Source organism: Notechis scutatus, chromosome Z (genome assembly GCF_049901735.1).
Source record: "Notechis scutatus isolate UNSWTSFEM ecotype Mainland chromosome Z, rNotScu1.2, whole genome shotgun sequence".
Classification (NCBI taxonomy): domain Eukaryota; kingdom Metazoa; phylum Chordata; class Lepidosauria; order Squamata; family Elapidae; genus Notechis; species Notechis scutatus.
The window spans coordinates 49,283,343-49,301,890 of NC_142025.1; the positions used below are offsets into that span (position 1 = coordinate 49,283,343).

At 38.6% G+C, this 18,548-nt stretch overlaps 1 protein-coding gene across 2 annotated transcripts in view; it reads left to right on the forward strand.

Moving 5' to 3' along the window:
* Window positions 1-3,856: 3,856 nt before the first annotated feature.
* ITGA8 (integrin subunit alpha 8) overlaps window positions 3,857-18,548 on the forward strand; it is a 169,893-nt gene continuing 155,201 nt past the window's right edge. The window contains exons 1-2 of one of the 2 annotated variants that reach the window (XM_026681384.2): window positions 3,857-4,299; window positions 11,546-11,670. In XM_026681384.2, the coding sequence (XP_026537169.1) occupies window positions 4,082-4,299; window positions 11,546-11,670 (343 nt within the window). In that variant the 5' untranslated portion in view covers window positions 3,857-4,081. The remainder of the gene's footprint in view (window positions 4,300-11,545; window positions 11,671-18,548) is intronic. The other variant, XM_087946773.1, reaches the window with a different exon arrangement.

The following is an 18,548-nucleotide window of genomic DNA, read 5'->3' on the forward strand; positions in this document are numbered from 1 at the left end:
ACAATTGTCATTAGGGTAATTCCAGGGGGGGATTTCCCCTGCTTTATTAGGTTGCAATAGAGGCTCTAGTTCATCTCCCTCTCCATATATCACAATTTCAGGCTTATTTTCTTAGTGGAATGAAAGGGACATTTACAGGAAGGGATTCCTGCTGCTTCTACTGTTTTCCTGAACGCACCCAGAAATATTACAAGAAGATTTTTTTTAATGCTTTCAAAAAAAAAACCTCAAAAACACCCATCCCGTATTTGCTGGATCCTAAACTCTGTCATCACAAACCAAAAGGTTTTCCAGCCTTAATGGATATGGATGCTGCATAATTCAGCACAACTGAATAGCACAAGCTTAGGGTCAGTCACTCAAAAAAGTAGCCAGAGTTCATTGGCATCTGAAGTAAACTTGTGTTGCTTTTTACATTTTCTTCTGGTCCCTTCTGATAGCTTGATGCACTACTGTGCTTGTGTAATTTTGTCCTATGTCACAGTGATACAAAGCAACATTTCTTTCTTTTTCTTCCATCATTATTATCATTATTATTAAATGCTTTCATAACTTTTTTCCGAGGTAAGAATACTTTCAGGATAATTTTCGTAATGAGACGTAGCTATTTTCTATGTTTCTTAGCTAACAGGATGACCAAAGGATGGGTATGAATGTGCTACTTTGGATTCTGCAACTATCTTTTTTCTTTCAATTAAATCCCAAGGGAAGACTTTATAAGAAAACTCTTTCGCAGAAAGTGGGGCAGTCAGCCAAGGGAGAGGGAAAGCTATGCGAGCTGCAGGATTGTCTTTAGGGTATGAACAGAAAAATAAAAATTGCAGTCACAATGATGCAATCAAAGCTCACCATATTTTTATGAGCACTGTGTATATGATGAACATAAAAAAACCAGACAGAGCTTTGATCTCACCATTATGGTTGGTTCCTTCTTTAGTTTTTACTACAGGCTATGAACATCAATGATAAGTCTGCTACTTTGCCTTAATATTGAAAATAAATCCTTAAAACAATGTAAGTATTCTCAGAAGAACAAAAGGGAAAATCTTTGCCATCTGTTTTGGCTGACAATCCATTTTCTTAGTCCTATAAAAGAAGACTAACATTTTTGTTACTATAATTTAAAAAAGAAAAATTAGAAAAAACAGTTACAAGTTACAAAGCAAATATTTATATGTACAAAGACAGAAAAAAAACAAAAACCAATGAAACACCCATGTATTCCAATTTATATGAAAAACAACCACCTTTTGAAAAACCAATTAAATCTTACCCATTTAGATTCATGTTGATCAGTCTTTCCATTATGTCACTTGAGAATCAAATTAAAGATAAGAATGAACATCTTTTTTTTTAAACAGAGGATTTTGAATTCAGATGGATAGTTTCCAGTGTGATGATAAACATCAATGACTTAGGTAAGAAATACAGTAATATGATCTTGAAATATATAAAGAAAAATATTGATTTCTCATAATACATTAAATCACTAATTTAGAACTGAAAGTTTATCCCCATATTTATAGACCATCTCTGAACATCTGTTTATTATATTCTCAGTACTAAAGGAAAGCTGCTTTATTGGTATATGAACACAGGGCCCAAAGCATTTTAAGAACTGTTAGGTTTTAGACATTTTAGAATGTTTTAATATTTTACTTTATGTTTTGCATTGTTTTTACTCCACCCTGCCAGATTTATTTCATGCATTCATTATAATTATATTGTGGTTTTATGTTTGCTTCTTTGTGTACATTGTTCAGAATACTGCTGTTGCTAGGCAATCTAAAAATGTAACAAATAGATTTAGTATAAGAGAACTCAAAGATCATGCAAGAGACATGTGAAGATTGCCCACTGCAATAAAGTTCTATTAATTACATCTTCAACTTTTCCATTAAAGACTCATGAAATGGTGTTCAACCACTGTCTATGCAGTCTGTTCTCTCTCAAACAGCTAATACCCACCAGGATATCCCCCCCCCCCCTCCAATGTTTAGTCTGATCCCTTTTCTTATATCTTGAGTCAGTTGCTTTGAATTGAACTTTCTGAAACTGAAGAAATGACTTCCATCTTGTCTTGACACCCTATGAAATATTCCAAGATGGTTATCGTATAACCTCATAATTGTCTTTTCTCCAATTCTTTTGTTGAACTAAGCATGCAGTTTTCCTTAATTTTCAGCATGAGTTTTAAACAAAGCAGCACTTCTTATTCCCACTATTTAAAAAAGTGAACAATTGTAATTGAGATGAGGATGGTGTGTTGCATCTGACTTTGTTTCAGTTGTGCTAATCACCCACCCAGTTTTGAATTAAAGAGAAGATCTGTGACTCTTCCTTCTGCTCTAGGAAGTTGATTTGTCGATTTTACCCTAGAATAGCCCTACAACCATGATTATGTATCAACTAACGCTGCAGTTGAAGGGAGATTCTCTGAGTAAAATATAGTGAGCCTTTACAAGTTGGTGATGACAGCTCAGGGCAAGACACTTAACCTTCGAAATAAATTCAATCTTTTTTGTAGTTGCTGGCTGTAGCTAAGTTATCCTGCCTTCAGTAAGCACATTCAACTGTTCATAAACTCTATGCTCTGTACATGGTCTACAACTTTCCTGCTAAGTGTTTATTTATACAGTTTTTCTTTTTTTTATTTAGTTTTGTCTCATCATAATTGCAGAGTAAGCTGAATGGATGGAAATAGATTTAGTTCATGTTCCATCAATTTTCACTAAGCTGTAACAGGAAGGTGGAAAATACAGAATTTCATTTACAACTAGGAGCAATGTTTCCAAAATGACTGGTAACCTAGACTAGAATCCTGCTGCTTGCTAAGTCTAAACCTGAAAAGTTGTCAAGTGCAAGAGAATGTTCCAATATTTTCCTTCCTTGCTCTACTGCATAACACAATTTGAAGTGGAAGTCTACACATGGTCACTTCAGCTTTCCAGGGGACTCTACTTTAAGAAGATTCCCCATTACTCTGAGACTTTCAGTGATAATGTCTAACCTTATAACTGAATATGGCACCTATTAGGGATTGAGATGAAAGGGATGATCACAGAACAGGACAATGGGTGGAACAGTTGTTAAGTGAATCATGCAATCATTAAGTGAATCCAGCTTCCACCATTGACTTTGCTTTTCAGAAGACAACCAGAAAGATCATAAATGGTGATCACATGACTTTGGGGCTGCTGCAATTTTCATAAATGTATGCTGGTTGCCAAATGCCCCGACTATGATCATGTGACTGTAGGGAATGCTGTAATGGTTGTAAGTCCGAGGACTTGTTAGTGTAAGTCATTTTTTTCAGTGCAGTTGTAACTTCAATCAGGAGAGATGGTAAGATATAGATGTGACAATTCACAGTCACAATATTTTGATTGAAGTCATTCATACTGTGCAAAAGATGTTTCTCTTGTCTTAGCATACTATGTGAATATAGCCAACTGTGCCTTTGTTAGCAAATTAAGATTAAAAAAAATATGACTTAAACCTTGTGAATTCTGTATATGGTGGTTGAATGCCTATTTTGTTGCCTGCAACAAAAAAAGGGTGTGTATTTGTGTGTGGAGATCATTGTTCCTAACCTTTCTAACCAGCCCTTTTAAGCCCTTCTAACACTGCAAACTCAATATAATGGGTGTTGGATTTGCAGTGCATTATGTGGTTGGGGAGGGTAGAGGCAGAAGGCTGAAAAAACTCCTGTGCAAAAACCATGACCAAAGGCAATGGACGCTGCCTTCCTCCCTCTCAGTTTAAAGTGGACCTACCCCTCGGGTTCTTGCGCCGTTCCCAGAATGTCGCCCGCAGGAACAACACCAGGGGGCGGCACAAACAGCCTGATTCCTTCAGAGAAGCGCGGCTGGCTCGAACTTTTAGAAGCGAATGGCTTTGCGCCTCCCTCGCCAAGTTTTTGCCCGGCGGGCGGCGCGCACGCAAAGCGAGACGGTGGGACGGCGGCTGTGGCCAGAGGTAGTAGCCCCATGCGGCAGCGGCAGCGGTAGCGGCAGGGCTTCCAATTCTGACTCGCTGCTTCAGGAGAAAGAAACGAAGCGAGGGAGCCGTTGCCAAGAGGATGTGGAGGCGGCGGCGTAGGTTGCCATCGCTGCCGACTTTGTCCGCCTGGTGCAGGCGCTGCGCGGCAAGCGACAGCGCTGTTCTCTCGCTGCTTTTGCTGCTGGCGGGGCCGCTGAGTGCCTTCAACCTGGACGAAGAGAAGCTCGACATCTACAGCGGTCCCGAAGGCAGTTACTTCGGTTACGCGCTGGATTTTTACAGCCCTGCACCGAACGCGTAAGTAGCGGTCCTCTTTGATGGGCGCCAGAATTGCCTTACTTGTTTTCGCTTGGAAATTGCAGGATGGATGCTGGCCGTTGCGGTTCATCCAGGCAAGTCATAGTGAGCCCCGGGACATGCCGAGTTTAGATCGTTTCGGAGCCGATACTTACTTTTTTCCCAGCTTCATCCTAGACGTGGCTGCATCCTCAAGGAAGTGCCAATGAAGTCGTTATTCTCATAGTTACTATTGACTGTGACCGTGCAACGCAGAACTGCACAGGTTTGCCCGGAAACGATTCCCTTGTTAAGACAGGTTTCCAGATAAATGTTCGTAGCGATGGAGAATGCAGATCTGCCATTCCGCATCGTTGAATTCAATGGGATTGAATTCTGAGCAGAAAAGTAGAGATTCTGTTGTTATGGAGGTTCCATAGATTAAAATATGATGGTTTCTGGAAAAATATTTAATAGAGAACAAATAGTGGGCTTCCACCCCACCCAAACAATCTTCATCTTTTACCTACAGTGACAGATAAAGTAATAAATACTCTGATAATTGTTGTGAATTTTAGTGATAGCAACAAAATATATGCAAATCCAGCACTTCCCATCCTTTAACTGAGCTCTACTGGGGTGGTAAGCTATGGACTTGTGGAAGAATCACCCATGAATCCACACACCTCTTTGCTTTAGAGAAAATTGAATTGATAATGACTTCAGTAAAGTCAGAAGACTCCATAAAACTCTTTTGCAGCTAAGTAGGAAAGTTGTAGAGGAACACATAGTAATGAGCTGCTTGATCTGATGTTCAGTTGCAAGCCACTTCAAACTCTACGTCAGAGTTCAGGCTAGTTCAGTCTTTCCGCAAAATGCACTGACCCACTAGTCTCAAAAGATCTGTACCAAATTTTCCACCCACATGACTGGGAATCTTGAGAGATGTAGTCCATTCACATTTGGAGATAACCCAGATTCAACATACAAATTTTAACGTCTGTACATTTTACCTATAAAGTTGGATGGTAACAGCTTATCAATACTTTATATGATTTAAAGAAGAACTTTAAAGAAAAATAGATTTCTTCTGTTTCAACCATCTAGAATTTGACATGTCTAAGATTACCTTTATAGTGTCATTTGAGGAGGACTACAGCAGGTGGCACCATTGAGACAACCTTGGCTGATCCCACAAACAGCTAAAGAGGGGTCAGAATAGAGTAGAACTTGGTATTTTGAGTGGCTGATTATCAGGACGGTACAGGACTGTATAATGCAATTCCGTAGAAGTCTGGAAGAATGCATTGGCAAATCATTTCCACATTGTTGCCAGAGAAATTCCTTAGATGTTTCCAAAAAGAATCACAAGAAGTTGAGTTCAACTCAAGGGAGCTTTTGCCATTTTAATTAGGTAGGAAATCAAATTATCAGCTTCTAATTTTAGAAGCAAGTAACTTTCCACTAGTAGTAAGTATATTGTAGACTCTATCCTTAGACATAAAAAAAACATACTGTTGCAAACTGTGAATTATTGTCATTAACATAAATGAGAAACTTGTCTTGATAAAATCGGTATAGGAATGAAGCCAGATGAGTATGTAGGTCTTGTCTGCTTTTTCTACCCTAAACTGCTTTGTGTTTCATAAATGAGTGGATAGACTAATATTCTTGCTCATTTAAATGAAGTCTGTGTGGGGTAAGGTAGAACTTCTATTTGTGTACTTGTGGCCTTTGCTCTGTGGCTTTCCATTTACACCTGCAATTCACGATTTGATATTATAGGTAGAGGATGTTGAAGTGTGAATTGTATTCCATCCTAAGTGTAATAATGGACATTGACTGCATGAATGTGGACATTGACTTTGTGGATAAATGATTCTGAAGATTATTTATTTTATTTATTTGTCAAAAGCTTACAATACAACAGAAACAAAAATAAATATAAGTTTAAATACAAGAAATAGGAACTAATAATTGGGGACAATAGGACAGGGACGGTAGGCACGATTATACGCTTGTGCACGCCCCTTACAGACCTCTTAGGAATGGGGTGAGGTCAATAGAGGTTAGTTTGAGGATAAAGGAATTATATCCTAATTATCAAACATGGTGGCATGGATTGAATGGATCCTGGAAGATCTCAATGTATTGATGATCAGTTTGGGGAAGGAGTTGTTTGTACCTCTTTTGCATTTCTTCAAATAGGCAAATTGATGAAATTTGATGCTATATAATTAAACCTGAAACTTAATAACAATAAAATGAATTTAGTAAAATATCAAATGGAAAACCTGATAATAGCTGCAGAAAGGGTTAAAAATCAAGTGGAAAGGATTAAAAACTGGACATATCTTCAGAATGATCAATTGCATAGTTTTTGGCTCAAATATCTGACCAGCTTACATTCAATGATAGCTAAACAGCGTAATGAAATATTACATAAAGGAGATATCAGTGACAGGTTAATAACTAGCAAAGTGTCAGGGTTCCGATGGATGCTCTAATCATGAGCCTTAAGCCAAGTTTCAAAAGAAATCCAATTATTTATTAGGAGCAACATGTCCGCACTTTTCCCAAATGCAGTCAGCTCTGCCCTACATAATTTACTGCCCACCTATGACCCTATTTCCCCCCTCCTCCCAGGGTGTGTCATAAATCACATTCTCCAACCGAAGCACTTTCACAGGCTATGGGAAACATACCTCTCCCGGCTGGATAACCTGAGACACAATCTGGAGAAAGGTATGCATGGAATGTACTTCTGTCATAGCAACAAACTATCATAGCAACAAACTGCTCCATCAGATCTCCACCACCCCCGTCCTTCTTATGGCAACTCGAGAACAAGCCAGGAATGCTTTATGAGTTGATATTCAGCTCTGCTCACTTCCTGAAGGTGACCTACACAAAGCAAAAATAATTTGCAGGTATAGAATTTAGGGGTGCGACACCCCCCCCCCAGCTTGTTTGGATTTTCTGCACATAAATTTGCTATAAGGCGATCAGCCTGGATGTTCCTATTCTTTAACCAAGATGCCTCTGATAAGGGGTAGTCCTTCCACTTGATTAAGTATTGGAGCTCAGTGTTTGTTTGCCTGTTTCTTATAGGTTTGTACCATTTAGCTAATGCTTTTTTAATGTTATCCCAAGTTGCTTTCAGTGTTGACATACAATCTGTCAAGCTGATCGAGGAGGGGGGATTCCCTTGAATACTCAGGCATTGGGACGAAGTACAGGCTGATCAATACTTTGATGAGGTTAGTCCTGTACTACTATGAACAGGATTATTGTACAGACCTCCACAAAAGGTAGGAGGTCCACCCAATCGGACTGCTGATAGCTCATGTTGCACCTCAGGTACTGGCATTCAGTCTCTCTGCCCCCCCCACATTGGTGCTCGGATGAAAGGCTGAGCTAAGGCTGTGTGATGACCCAATGGGCAGCAGGAACTCCTTCCAGAACTTAACCATGAACTGGACTCCTCTATCTGAGATCATTCTTCATGGTATGGAGCTCCATATGCTTTAGGAACAGCTTGGCTAACTGGTGGACTGAGGATAGTCCGCTGCAGGATATGAAGTGCACCTGTTCAGAGAACAGGTCTATTACAATCCAGATCACCATGTTCCCCCTCCCCCACTTTTCAGCAACTTCACTATAAAGTCCATTGTAATTTCTTCCCATGGCCTCATCGGCTCTGCTACCGGTTGCAGCAGTCCGGGGGTGGTGGTTTCCTGGTCATTTTTTCATTGCGGCACAAATGGTGCAAATGGTCACATAATTGTCTTTCTTTATGCTGAGCACCAGAATTGCCTCTGTGCTAAGTGTAAAGTCTTTAAGAACCCAAAGTGGCCTGCCTGTTGGAGTCGTAGCTCCTCTGGAGGATTAATGTATGTAGGGATTCTGGGACATAAAAGTTTTGTCACCTTCCATGCCAGGTCATCCCTTTTTGTCAAGATGTGTTGATTGTCTCAGAACCAGGTATCTGCTAGCGGTTCATTTTTGAGATTTGTAGTTAGACAACAATGGAGACAGAGTTTTCTACAGATCAAGCAAGCTATCAAAGAGGACAAGCATGTATTTTATTATATAAAATATAGCCTAGATCAAGTATTGGTGCAAGTTAAAAGTTGAATATATAGGAAACAAAACATGAATATTGAAAATGTAATAAAAACACAAACAGAACGCTAGCAAGGAAAAATACTACATGGTCAATTTCTAAAAAAATCAAGCAGAAAGTAGATAAAAATAAACCCTGGCAATGACTTGAATAATAGAGTTGGAAGGGACGTTGCAGGTCTTCTAGTCAAACCCACTGCTTAAGTAGGAGACTCTATATCAGGGGTGTCAAACTCAAGGCCATGGGCCAGATCTGGCCCACAAGGTCAGCCTGGAAATATCAAAGGAGCAGCCGGCGATGCCTCTGTTGGCCAAAACAAGATGTGAGCATGTGAGCCCCCCGTGCAGGCCATTTTTGGCCCACAGCCTCCTGCAGCACACCCATGGCCTGATTTCGGCTAGCAGAGGGCTGCAGAAGGCATCCGTCCCGTCTTCTTCCCCCTCCTCCCCCTGGCTGGCTTGTGGAGGAAAACTATAATGCTGATCTGGCCCTTGAAGAAATCCAGTTTGAAACCCCTGCTCTATACTATTTCAGAGAAATGGTTGTCCAGTCTCTTTTTGAAAGTCTCCAGCAATGGACCACCTCCAACTTCTGAATGCAAGCTATTCCATTGGTTGATTGCTGTAACGGTTAGGAATTTTCTCCTTATTTCTAGTTGCTTCTCTCTTTGGTAGAACAATGGTTCCATCCATTGTTTCTTATCTTGCCTTTTGGTGCTTTGGAAAATACATTTGTCCCTTGTCTTTGTAGGAGCCATTGAAATATTGGAACACTGCAACCATGTCTCCCCTAGTCCTTTTCATTACACTAGACATATTCAATGCCGTTCTTCATGTGTTTTAGCCTCTAGCAGTGGTGGGATTCAATTTTTTTTACTACGGGTTCTGTGGGCGTGGCTTGGTGGATGTGGCAGGGGAAGGATATTGTAAAACTCCAGTGAGACGTGGTATTTGCCAGTTCTCCAAAACTACTCAAAATTTCTGCTACCGGTTCTCCAGAACTGGTCAGAACCTGCTGAATACCACCTCTGGCTTCTAGCCATCATTCTTGTTGCTCTTCTCTCACTCTTACAGCTGGATTCTTACTTACAACTGGAATAGTTGTAAAAAAAAAAAGAAACTGAAGGTTTGATTTTGGCAAGCTATTTGAACTAATGTAATCAAGACCCCATTTGACAAATTATCAAATGATCCCAAGTGCAGATTATGCAAAGAAGCAGAAAAAACAGTAAACCATATACTCATCTCATGTAAGAAGATTGCACAAACTGATTATAAACAAATATATAATACAGTTGACAAAATGGTCTGTATACATTATCATGTGCCAGTAATGAAAAAGTGGTAGGAAATATAGTTGAAAATGTAATTAAAAATGAGCAGGTTAAAATATTGTTGTATTCCTGAATACAAACTGATAAAGTTTTGGCTCGTAACACACTATATTTAACGGTGGTTGAAAAGCAGAAAGTGTGGGTAATTTATGCAGCAATACCAGCGGACAATAGGATAGTAGTCAAAGAATTTGAAAATATCACAAAGTTTTACAATCTGAAAATCAAAATGGAAGTACGGGATAGTTTTTTATTGGCCTAACAAATGTTATTAAAAGGAAAGTTTGACAGTGCTTTGTACTTATAAGAAGTGAATCTGAAAAGGACATGAATAAATTATCACTAATTCACAAATATTGAAATTGAATTTGGAAAACAAATATATTTACTAATGTACACATGGTTTAAAAAAGAGAAAGAAAAGGTTTTTTTAAAAAAAATAAATTATAATTTAAAAGAAAAAAATCTATTTTTTAAAGTAATGTATTAGGAGTAACTAATTGTAAAGATGATCATTTCTAAAAATGTTTAGAGTTTTAAAATGAATATAAAATTGGAACAAGAAGTTTTCCGTTTGGATTGTTGGTTAAAGAACTTGAAAGTATGTTGTGATTTTTGCTATTATAGATGATGACAAGGCAGAAAATCTAATAAGTGAAAATGGAAAGATGTATTATTTCTCACAATGGAAAAAAAGGATGGGGAAAATGGATTTGGTTGAGATGGCAATGTAAACTGTTTTAAACAAAGAAAATATTTTACTCAGTCTTATTTCCATTGGGAAATCACTTCTGTTTTTTTTATGCTTGAATTAGAAAAAAATAAAACTTACGAGACTTTGAGGATTGAATAATTTGTGTAGTTACAGAAATGGCCCTAGTATAACTGAAAGTACTGCAAAAAGTTAATATTTCATTACTATAAAGAGACATAAATCAATGTTTTACCCTTTCTTTTCTAACCTGCGTCTCCATTTTAAATTTTTTATTTTCATAATCCTTTATGTATTAATACATTTTAATGAAAGATTGAAAACAATCAATATGGAAGGATTATGGCATAAACTGGCCAGGGTGATCCCAGTGGTTATCGGCATGTTGGCTGCCATACCAAAAAATCTTGGATATATGTAAAAAAATCTGCTCATTGACAAAATTTTCGTCTGATTAATTGCAATTATCCATGATAATTCAATCCTTCAGTTGTATTTGAATATAACTTTCCTAGAATAAAATAGACCCCACAGTTAAAAAAAAAATGCAATGCCTTCAGAGGAAGAATAGTTGAATGCCTGCTTCCATCAATGCTTCCAACATTTCCCTTGGAGCACACATTTGCCCTAAACCATTTAGCTGTGTGCCAAAAGTAATCTTCAACTTCACCACTAAATAGTAAATAACGGTGCTGGACAGGAATTTTTACTAGCCCAGAACCCAGTGTCTGACCTAGAGAGAGCTCGGTGTCTGGCCCTCTATAACCAAAGAAATAACCAGGAAAATAATAGGAAAACATTGTTTTTTAGCTTTGGTATTTCTTCTTCTCACTTTCTAAAAACACAGTTCCTTGGTGTTTGTTCAGTGCCATAGATTATTATCTGACAATCTTTGCCATTTGACAAACATTATTTAAGATTAGAAATGAGGTGGTTGTTTTTTGGGTTTTTTGCTGTTGCTTGACCGAATGCTTTTCTTTTCTTGACTGGCTCTGATTTTTGTGATCAGAAAAGGGTTTCTGGAATGAGACCTCTATCAACTTGCCTGGGCTTTTTCAAATTCATTCTTAGTGTTTTTCTCTTACCTCTTTTGCAGAGTAAGTGTCCTAGTTGGAGCACCTAAAGCCAACACAACCCAGCCAGACATAGTGGAAGGAGGAGCTGTCTACTATTGCCCTTGGCCAGCCACGGAGTGTAAACAGATCCCTTTTGATAATAAAAGTAAGCAAATGGTTTCTTTGTCATCCTCTGCATGGGACTGTTCAGCCAAATTCTGTCACTGATCATAGTCTCAGGTGCCAGCTGATCGGATCTTCCTTTCGTTATGTCAGTTTGTCTGATCTAAATCTCTTTAAGGAAGACACAGTTCTTAGATATTAAATGACTTGTGCAAAAGAATCCTGAAAGAAATAATATGATGTCCAAGAGTTGGACTTGTATAACTTCTATCTAAGCAAAAGTATCCGATTATACTTGATTAGAGTTCATTGGAGTCTGTTTTATTCATCTGCCCATTTAGAAGTTAGACTATTAGTTCATAGGTTTTCCTCCATATTTTTAATCTCTCTCCTAAAAATTGCTGGACCATTTGCAATAGGCCAAGGTATGGACTTTTTGGGGAAGATATATGAAGCAGCTGGAAAATAGGTAAACTTATTTATATTAAATGTAATAATGTCCTGTCTGCAAACCCACGGTAGCATGGGTTTTTTTGTTCAGAGACTGGTTCTTCTCTGGTATTTTAAACACTATGCATCTCCCAATCATTACAGAAAGTGTTGCGAGGGAATCATCTTCTAACAAATTATTGCCTCATTTAATGACCAAAGTTATAAGAGTGCGACCAAAGTTATAAGAGTGTGAAAAAAGGGCTTGCAGCCAGTCTTTCATATTCATTCATTTATTCATTCATTCAATTTGTATGTGGCCTCTCAATTCTATACAAGTGAACAGGCAAACAATCATAAATAAATTACTATTGCATAACAAAAAGCAAAATACAACAAGGAGGATGTTTTAATTCATGGTTGTTAACACTGCCAGCAGATGGGATCTGTCACACACTTAGAGTCCCAGGCCCAGAACCAAATCTTTAGATCCTTAGGAAAGCCAGCAGGGTCAGGGCCATCCTGATCTCCAGAAGAAGAATGTTTCATAGGGTGGGTGGAACAGCAAAAAAGGAATATTTCCTGGGCCCACTAGCTGATATTCCCTGAACAATGGACTCTGGGAGCATTCTCATCCTGCCAGACCAGATTGGATAGACATAAAAGACTGGTATAAGATGGTCCCTCATATAAGTTGGTCATAAGCTATGAAGGGTTTAAAGGTAACAAGTAAAGGTGCTAGTTGTCACCTTTAAAGCCCTTCATAGCATGGGACCAGGTTACCACATCTATCCGACCCAACAGAATGGGGAGGCAGGGAATACTGCAGGTCCTATCCCCTAGGGAGATATACCTGGTGGGATCCAGAAGAAGGGACTTCTCCACGGTGGTTCCTCTCTCTGGAACATTATCCCCCCAGAGATTAGAATGGTTCCACTCTAGCACTCTTCTGGGAGGCACTGAAGACCTGGTTCTGCTAGCGGGCCTGGGAAACCTAGAGCAGGATGGAGCCCATTAAATGGCTCATGTGATCTGCTGTCGTCGAGGAAGGGGGTGATTTTATTTTATTATATTGTATTTATTTATTTGATTCTTTTTATTAGTTTTATTGTTTTAAATGACATTTTATATTCTGTAAGCCACCTTGAATCACCATGTGCAAATAAGCAGTGTGTGTGTGTGTGTGTGTGTGTGTGTATGTATGTATGTATGTATGTATGGCATTCATTCAGCTTTGTTCGGGTATTTTCCCACGTCATTGTAGTTGTGCTTTTAAAGTTGTAGCAACGTTTCGGCAGAATCTCATCTGCCATCATCAGGCTTCTGTACAGAGCTAATAAGGGGGGTCCTCTTGAACTCATGGCTCCTGCTGGTAAAGAAGATGACATTTTGTGTGTATGTGTGTGTGTGTGTGTGTGTTATACCAGCAGGAGCCATGAGTTCAAGAGGACCCCCCTTATTAGCTCTGTTAGAGGGAGTTCCAATCTACCCAAGGCAAAAGACAGGTCCTTAGCACCAGAATGTTCCACACCCAAAGCCACAGTTGACCTGAAGCCTATTGACCCATCCAGGCCTGCACAGCCTCCAGGCACTGAGACAGGAAATCTATGGCATCTATCTGGTGGCCTGGGATGGAGATATAAAACTGGGTATCATCAGCCTACTGGTGATATCACATCAAACCATTGGATAACCTCACCCAGTGGCCTTATATTGGTATTCAACATGAGAGGGGAAAGGGCCAAGCCCCAACAGGGGCCATGGGTTGGATCTCTCTTCTTTTTTCAAAACTGACTAGGACTGGCTCCAGAGTAAGTAGGAAAACCAGCACTGTATAATACTACCCACCTCCAATTGCCAAGATGGTTCAAAAGGATATCATGATTGATGGTATCAAAAGCTGCTGAGAGGTCAAGAGGAGAAAGGATCTACTCCATCCTACTTCTACCAAAGGAAGAATTTGATCAATATTCACTCTGTCCCATATCCGTGCCTGAATCACAACTGGAAAGGGTCCAGGCAATCTGTTTTAACTGTGAGCACCTTCCCACAATTTTCCTTAAATAGGAATGTTAGTAACTGGATGAATGCTAGCTTGCTTAAGCAATGATCCTTTAAGATTTGAGTGTACCCAAATTTAGAAAAAGGCAGGACCTTTCCCAACACCACCTTAATCATCTTAAGTTAGGATTGTCCCTGCATCCTATCATTATATGACTCCATTCTTTTGTTTCACAACCAGCAGAGTCAATGGAGATCATGGAAGTAAGACTGCAAATCACAGTCATGTGATGTCTTATTTAATCAGTGGTGATTCATTTAACAACTAAACAGGAAGTGATCTAACTGTTGCGGTCATAAGATTTTTCACTTAGTGACTGTGGCAGTTAGCCACAGATTTGCCAATCCCAATTTACCTATATTCCCACTTCTTTGTGGGCTTGGCATAGTCTGTCTGTCTGTCTGTCTGTCCAGCTATCTATCCATCCATCCATCCATCCATCCCTCCATCCATCCATCCATCCATCCATCCATCCATCCATCCATCCATCCATCCATCCATCCATCCATCTATCTATCTATCTATCTATCTATCTATCTATCTATCTATCTATCTATCCAGCTATCTATCCAGCTATCTATCTATCCAGCTATCTATCTACCCCTCCCTCCCTCCCTCCATCCATCTATTTATCTATCTACTATCTATCTATCCAGCTATCTATCCATCCATCCATCCATCCATCCATCCATCCATCCATCCATCCATCCATCCATCCATCCATCCATCCATCCATCTATCTATCTATCTATCTATCTATCTATCTATCTATCTATCTATCCAACTATCTATCCAGCTATCTACCCGTTCATCCATTCTCCCATGCCAGATTATATTTGGCATATGAAAAGAAGGAAAAAAATTGTTTTAGTCTAGTTTTTAACTTGTATGGGTTACTAGGAGAGAAATATAACTCATTTCTACAAAGATCCATGATGTAATTCTTTATGTCCTATCACTCTTGATTTTTTTTTATATATCCCAGTTCACATTTAATTTCTTTTTTGTTGTTGTTTTAAATATATATTTGATTTTATACAAGTTGGTTCATCATTAGCTCCAAAAATTGAAATGTGATCAAGGTTGGGATTTAGCAGCTTTCTATCTAACAAGTCTTCTGCCCATTAAAAGCATAAAAGCACCCAGTTTTGCATGCATATTTCTCTCAAAAGTAATGGAGGCTGGGTGGAAATTAACAGAGGAATAATATGAATCACATCCAAATGCATCCCCCCACAACAGATGGTTCTTATTTAATTAAAGGGAAAACACATTTGAAACAAATTGTGCAGTTTGTTTTCTGATGTTTCCCTTTGTATGGCCCTCAAAATCGATTTATTGCTAGTGTCTTCCGCAACATTAAAATTGAAAGGCTTTAATTTAAACAGATCCAATTGTTAGAAGTGACAGCTAGGATTCATCAAGTTCAGCTTTTTTTTTTTTTTTTCCTGGGTGCTTTCGTGTGTGCAAGTGTGTGTCTCCACACTCATTTTGATGTCAGAACTTCTCTGGAAGAAAGAAACAAAATCAGTACAGTAAACCAAGAGCTTAGACCACTTAATAGCTTTCAGAATAAATATTCTCCTGCCCATAAATTAACAAGTCAATATGACCATTCAGAATTAAAATCCAAACATAAAACAGCTGAGAAACAGAATTTTTCAGATGGACAATGCAATGGATTAAATTTAGGTCAGTCTTCACCTTCTGACCTAAAGACTGACCTAAATCTATTCCATGTTGATATTATTAGACTGAAGGTACATGGGCAAATATCTTGATAGAATGAAATAGAGCTTCTGAAAGCTTACATCACCTCTAGTCTCCTCATTCTCTGTATCCAAAAGATCTTGGTAAAGAGATTAGGAATTAAATCTAACTGGTTTAATATTTTAATTAAAAGGGAACACTTCAAGTGTATCAATCTGTTTATAGACAACTTAGAATTATGTTTATCAAACTTCTGGATATCACAAAAATATAAAGGAGGCAGAGAAACACTATTAAAACAAAACAATTTAGGTGCAGAACTTTTGGGTCACACAAATTTAAAGGTAAATTCAGCCTCCTTGGTCAGCTGTATAATAAAATAATTTAAACATTGTTATTAGGTAAAGTGAGATTACAAAGGACAGCTGCAAGCAAGAAGATAAACATATCAGACAATAACCACATTCCTATTTTGGACCCCATTTCCAGTTTGTTTTTAAATGCTGAACACAAAACTCCTTTGAAAGGTTTTTCACACTTGGAGGGAAGGCTGTTGTTTTCTCTCCCCGTTCCTGATTATGCTAGCTTTTTGGATAGTATATGGGATTTTTAATCTTTTCTTGCAAGGAAACTGCAGAGCAGAGTTGGATGAATTTCTCACTTCTGTTGCCAATAATAACAACCATGTAGTCAGTGGACCAGCAATGGAAAGGAGATAACTTTCTACAAGTGGTTTTATTGAAAAAACAATAGTAATTATACACATGTCTTATATCAATTTGAAATAATTCTATTCTGCTTTGAAGTTACTCAAGGTACCTTTTTCTCTTTCCATTAAGATTGGGGGGGTGGTGTCACAAAAAGTGAACAATCTCAGCCAAATCTTGAGAGATCTCACCACAATCTCATGTTGAGTAAATATGTGAAGGATGGGAATATTGCTTCCCACTAATAAAGTAATTGCTCTCTACCATCTCATGTGTTATACAGTTACCAACCCAGTCCAGTATCAGTCATTAGTGATTTAAACATGCTGGATCAAAGCTGACCCTATCTAGTTGAGTGCAATATTTTGAGACACACAGTGGTCACATATGAACCTCTTAGGCAGTGGTGGGATTCAATTTTTTTTTACTACCGGTTCTGTAGGCGTGGCTTGGTAGGCATGGTGTGCCTTGGTTGGCATGGCAGGGGACAGATACTATAAAATCTCCATTCCCACCCCATCCCATTAACCTGCTTTTCATCTTCGTTCTCCTGTGCAAGGCAACAAGCCGATCAGCTGGAACTCGGGAGGCAGAGAATAGATGGGGTGAGGCCAGTCAATGGTGGCATTTGCCTGTTCTCTGAACTACTCAAAATTTCCATTACTGGTTCTGCAGAACTGGTCAGAACTGCTGAATACCACCTCTGCTCTTAGGGCAGAAAAGCAGATCTTATAAATCCATTAAGAAGGCAGTCTGGAACATTAAAGATTCATATAAATTGGATCAGGTTCATACAAGGATAATAAAGATACTTAGATGATTCAGAACAGAGGATATTGAAGTGGAGACTTAGGACTTATTCCAATTAGGAATATTTTACTCATAGGAAACATTGAGGAAAAATATGATAAGATCATTCAAGTATCTGATAGGATATCACGAAGAAAAAGACTAGGATCTGTTCTTCACAGTTCCAGACATAGAGGCATGGATTTAAATTCCAGGAAGAAGGATTCCATTTGACTAAATTGTTATAGTAACTGCAGTTTGACAATGGAACCAATTATTCAGGCTCTCCAGACTTTGCTTGTGCTAAAGTGGAGGCTGGATAGCATCTGTAGGACTGTTTTAATTTGGCCTTCTGCCCAGAGCAGATAGTTGGACTCAGTAGCCCCTTCCAACTCTATGGTTCTATTATCTTCCATTGTTGCTGTTTCCTAGGAACTGATATTTCAGACATGGTGCCTGATCCTGGAGTCAACTTATAACCCAGCTGTGCCCAGACTGTTTCTTTGCAGACCACTACATCATCCTCAAATTGTTTTGCAAACCACTCCATAAGGAAGGGTTTTTTTTTTCATATGTTCTTCTAAGCCTGCCAGATAAAAACCACCAATCAAATTCCACATTCCCATGTTTCAACTGCTTCACGTATAAAGCACATCACATTGAGACATCACCAAAAAAAATTATAATTTAAAAACAGCAACTATTATATTGTGCAACAAGATGAGTTAGGCAAGTGACACTAGACATAATAGTTAACATGACACAAAGTTACATAGGAGTATATCTCCCTGTTTTTAGTGGAATTCCTGTAATATATGGAATACATGTTGAAAATTGTTAGTGTAGACCTGTAGCCAATAAAAAAATATTCTTATTTATTTAAAGAATTTATATGGTTACCCAACTGGAATACTGCAACTCTAGTCAGTTTATCAGAAACCCAAAACAAACAAAAACAAAATGACAATTCCAGTTGAAATCCATACACAACTATTAAAAAGTGATTTGCAATTATTACTCTCCATTGTTAGGAACTTCTATTATCATGGCCCCAGTGGCCAAGAAAAAAAGTAACAACAAATTCTTTAGGTCCTTTCTAAAAGCCATCCAGGTCAAGACCAACTTCCAGAAGGCAGGAGCCTCAATGGAAAAGGGATGACCACTGGTCACCAGAAGACACTGTTTTGTGGGAACATGCCTGTCCAATTAGAGCATGTGGAACAG